General features: G+C 48.8%; 1 protein-coding gene across 1 annotated transcript in view; it reads left to right on the plus strand.

Annotated features, from left to right (window-relative positions):
• Window positions 1-5000, plus strand: part of LOC124022289 (voltage-dependent calcium channel subunit alpha-2/delta-4-like) — a gene marked incomplete at its 3' end in the record, with an annotated part of 82096 nt that overhangs the window by 50029 nt on the left and 27067 nt on the right. The window contains exons 9-11 of the mRNA XM_046337212.1: window positions 1-54; window positions 1064-1177; window positions 2685-2763. The exon at window positions 1-54 is cut by the window's left edge and continues 36 nt beyond it. Coding sequence (XP_046193168.1) covers window positions 1-54; window positions 1064-1177; window positions 2685-2763 — 247 coding nt within the window. The remainder of the gene's footprint in view (window positions 55-1063; window positions 1178-2684; window positions 2764-5000) is intronic.

Consider the following 5000-nt stretch of genomic DNA (forward strand, 5'->3'; position numbering starts at 1 on the left):
GGAGAGGGGAAAGTCAAGAAGGCCATGAAGGAATCCTTCAAAATCCTCAATGAGGTGTGTGTGTGGGCGTGGCGCATGTGTGTGCGTGGCGCGTGTGTGTGCGTGGCGCGTGTGTGTGTGGGCGTGGCGCATGTGTGTGCGTGGCGCGTGTGTGTGTGTGGGCGTGGCGCATGTGTGTGCGTGGCGCGTGTGTGTGTGGGCGTGGCGCATGTGTGTGCGTGGCGCGTGTGTGTGTGGGCGTGGCGCATGCGCGTGTGTGTGTGTGTGCATGGCGCGTGTGTGTGTGTGCGTGGCGCGTGTGTGTAGTGTATGTTTACGTGCATAAATGTGATAATGAGGGGTGCTGGAAGGTGCGAAAGCAAACAAACGGCCACAAAAATGCCACAAATCTAACAATGTGTGAGAGGAGAGTCTCCTCCATGAATGGGGAAGAGGTGTATTTATCCCGGGACACACCCGGGCCCAGGTGTGTCCCATGTCGCTGACGACCCTCCCGGCTCCGCCCACCGACATCCTAATAAGGAAGACGAGAGCAAAGAGAAAGAATACGGCAGACAGAGTGGGAGGGTCGTCACAATGTGTGTCTCTGTGTGTCTCTGTGTGTCTCTGTGTGTCTCTGTGTGTCTGTGTGTCTCTGTGTGTGTCTCTGTGTGTGTCTCTGTGTGTGTCTCTGTGTGTCTGTGTGTGTCTCTGTGTCTCTGTGTCTCTGTATGTCTCTGTGTGTCTCTGTGTGTCTCTGTGTGTCTCTGTGTGTGTCTCTGTGTGTCTGTGTGTGTCTGTGTGTGTCTCTGTGTGTCTCTGTGTGTGTCTGTGTGTCTCTGTGTGTGTCTCTGTGTGTCTGTGTGTGTCTGTGTGTGTCTCTGTGTCTCTGTGTGTCTCTGTGTGTGTCTGTGTGTCTGTGTGTGTCTCTGTGTGTCTCTGTGTGTCTGTGTGTGTCTCTGTGTGTGTCTCTGTGTGTCTCTGTGTGTCTCTGTGTGTCTGTGTGTCTCTGTGCGTCTGTGTGCGTCTGTGTGCGTCTGTGTGTGTCTGTGTGAGTCTGTGTGTGTCTCTGTGTGTCCTCTAGGCTGCATCGTTGGGTCAGGGCAGTCTGTGTAACCAGGCCATCATGCTGATCACTGACGGAGCCATGGAGGATTATGAGGAAGTGTTTCAGGAGTTCAACTGGCCAGAACGCAGGGTAACCAACGTTACACACACACACACGTTGGTCTCAGAAACCTCTTTCTCTTTTGGAGGGATTATGAGACAAGGGAGGTATGACTAGGTGACACTAAGACAAGGGAGGTATGACTAGGGAGGTATGACTAGGGAGGTATGACTAGGGAGGTATGACTAGGGAGGTATGACTAGGTGACACTAAGACAAGGGAGGTATGACTAGGGAGGTATGACTAGGTGACACTAAGACAAGGGAGGTATGACTAGGGAGGTATGACTAGGTGACACTAAGACAAGGGAGGTATGACTAGGTGACACTAAGACTAGGGAGGTATGACTAGGTGACACTAAGACTAGGGAGGTATGACTAGGGAGGTATGACTAGGGAGGTATGACTAGGGAGGTATGACTAGGGAGGTATGACTAGGTGACACTAAGACAAGGGAGGTATGACTAGGGAGGTATGACTAGGTGACACTAGGACAAGGGAGGTATGACTAGGGAGGTATGACTAGGGAGGTATGACTAGGGAGGTATGACTAGGGAGGTATGACAAGGGAGGTATGACTAGGTGACACTAAGACAAGGGAGGTATGACTAGGTGACACTATGACTAGGGAGGTATGACTAGGGAGGTATGACTAGGGAGGTATGACTAGGGAGGTATGACTAGGTGACACTAAGACAAGGGAGGTATGACTAGGTGACACTAGGACAAGGGAGGTATGACTAGGGAGGTATGACTAGGTGACACTAAGACTAGGGAGGTATGACTAGGTGACACTAGGACTAGGGAGGTATGACTAGGGAGGTATGACTAGGGAGGTATGACTAGGGAGGTATGACTAGGTGACACTAGGACAAGGGAGGGATGACTAGGGAGGTATGACTAGGGAGGTAATTACTAGGGAGGTATGACTAGGGAGGTATGACTAGGGAGGTATGACTAGGTGACACTAAGACTAGGGAGGTATGACTAGGGAGGTATGACTAGGGAGGTATGACTAGGTGACACTAAGACAAGGGAGGTATGACTAGGTGACACAAAGACTAGGGAGGTATGACTAGGGAGGTATGACTAGGGAGGGATGACTAGGTGACACTAGGACAAGGGAGGTATGACTAGGGAGGTATGACTAGGGAGGTATGACTAGGTGACACTAAGACTAGGGAGGTATGACTAGGGAGGTATGACTAGGGAGGTATGACTAGGTGACACAAAGACTAGGGAGGTATGACTAGGGAGGGATGACTAGGTGACACTAAGACAAGGGAGGTATGACTAGGGAGGTATGACTAGGGAGGTATGACTAGGTGACACTAAGACTAGGGAGGTATGACTAGGGAGGTATGACTAGGTGACACTAAGACAAGGGAGGTATGACTAGGGAGGGATGACGAGGGAGGTATGACTAGGTGACACTAAGACTAGGGAGGTATGACTAGGGAGGTATGACTAGGTGACACTAAGACAAGGGAGGTATGACTAGGTGACACTGCCTGCTGAAAACAATTTGTCTTTTTCAGGTGCGTGTTTTTACTTACCTTATTGGTCGAGAGGTGACCTTCGCTGACACTGTGAAGTGGATTGCCTGCAACAATAAAGGTAATTCTCTAATGCGCCCCTACAACCAACTGTATAGCAGTAACCCTGTTCTACAACCCACTGTATAGCAGTAACCCTGTTCTATAACCCTACAACCCACTGTATAGCAGTAACCCTGTTCTATAACCCTACAACCCACTGTATAGCAGTAACCCTGTTCTACACCCCTACAACCCACTGTATAGCAGTAACCCTGTTCTACACCCCTACAACCCACTGTATAGCAGTAACCCTGTTCTACAACCCACTGTATAGCAGTAACCCTGTTCTATAACCCTACAACCCACTGTATAGCAGTAACCCTGTTCTACAACCCACTGTATAGCAGTAACCCTGTTCTACAACCCACTGTATAGCAGTAACCCTGTTCTACAACCCACTGTATAGCAGTAACCCTGTTCTACAACCCACTGTATAGCAGTAACCCTGTTCTACAACCCACTGTATAGCAGTAACCCTGTTCTACAACCCACTGTATAGCAGTAACCCTGTTCTACAACCCACTGTATAGCAGTAACCCTGTTCTACAACCCACTGTATAGCAGTAACCCTGTTCTACAACCCACTGTATAGCAGTAACCCTGTTATACAACCCACTGTATAGCAGTAACCCTGTTCTACAACCCACTGTATAGCAGTAACCCTGTTCTACAACCCACTGTATAGCAGTAACCCTGTTCTACAACCCACTGTATAGCAGTAACCCTGTTCTACAACCCACTGTATAGCAGTAACCCTGTTCTACAACCCACTGTATAGCAGTAACCCTATTCTACAACCCACTGTATAGCAGTAACCCTGTTCTACAACCCACTGTATAGCAGTAACCCTGTTCTACAACCCACTGTATAGCAGTAACCCTGTTCTACAACCCACTGTATAGCAGTAACCCTGTTCTACAACCCACTGTATAGCAGTAACCCTGTTCTACAACCCACTGTATAGCAGTAACCCTGTTCTACAACCCACTGTATAGCAGTAACCCTGTTCTACAACCCACTGTATAGCAGTAACCCTGTTCTACAACCCACTGTATAGCATTAACCCTGTTCTACAACCCACTGTATAGCAGTAACCCTGTTCTACAACCCACTGTATAGCAGTAACCCTGTTCTACACCCCTACAACCCACTGTATAGCAGTCACCCTGTTCTACAACCCACTGTATAGCAGCAACCCTGTTCTACAACCCACTGTATAGCAGTAACCCTGTTCTACAACCCTACAACCCACTGTATTGCAGTAACCCTGTACTACAACCCACTGTATAGCAGTAACCCTGTTCTACACCCCTACAACCCACTGTATAGCAGTAACCCTGTTCTACACCCCTACAACCCACTGTATAGCAGTAACCCTGTTCTACAACCCTACAACCCACTGTATAGCGTTAACCCTGTTCTACAACCCACTGTATAGCAGTAACCCTGTTCTACAACCCACTGTATAGCAGTAACCCTGTTCTACAACCCACTGTATAGCAGTAACCCTGTTCTACAACCCTACAACCCACTGTATAGCAGTAACCCTGTTCTACAACCCACTGTATAGCAGTAACCCTGTTCCACAACTCACTGTATAGCAGTAACCCTGTTCTACAACCCACTGTACAGCAGTAACCCTGTTCTACAACCCACTGTATAGCAGTAACCCTGTTCTACAACCCACTGTATAGCAGTAACACTGACCTACACCCCTACAACCCACTGTATAGCAGTAACCCTGTTCTACAACCCTACAACCCACTGTACAGCAGTAACCCTGTTCTACACCCCTACAACCCACTGTATAGCAGTAACCCTGTTCTACAACCCTACAACCCACTGTACAGCAGTAACCCTGTTCTACAACCCTACAACCCACTGTATAGCAGTAACCCTGTTCTACAACCCACTGTATAGCAGTAACCCTGTTCTACAACCCTACAACCCACTGTACAGCATTAACCCTGTTCTACAACCCAAATATGACCCCTCCTGACCCAGTAAAATATGATCCCTCATCCTGACCCAGCAGAACATGACCCCTCATCCTGATCCAGTAAAACATGACCCCTCATCCTGACCCAGTCAAATATGACCCCTCATCCTGACCCAGTCAAATATGACCCTTCATCCTGACCCAGTAGACCATGACCTCTCAACATGACCCAGTAAAACATGACCCCTCATCCTGACCCAGTCAAATATGACCCCTCATCCTGACCCAGTCAAATATGACCCTTCATCCTGACCCAG

This window comes from Oncorhynchus gorbuscha, unplaced genomic scaffold, assembly GCF_021184085.1.
Source record: "Oncorhynchus gorbuscha isolate QuinsamMale2020 ecotype Even-year unplaced genomic scaffold, OgorEven_v1.0 Un_scaffold_1318, whole genome shotgun sequence".
Taxonomy (NCBI): domain Eukaryota; kingdom Metazoa; phylum Chordata; class Actinopteri; order Salmoniformes; family Salmonidae; genus Oncorhynchus; species Oncorhynchus gorbuscha.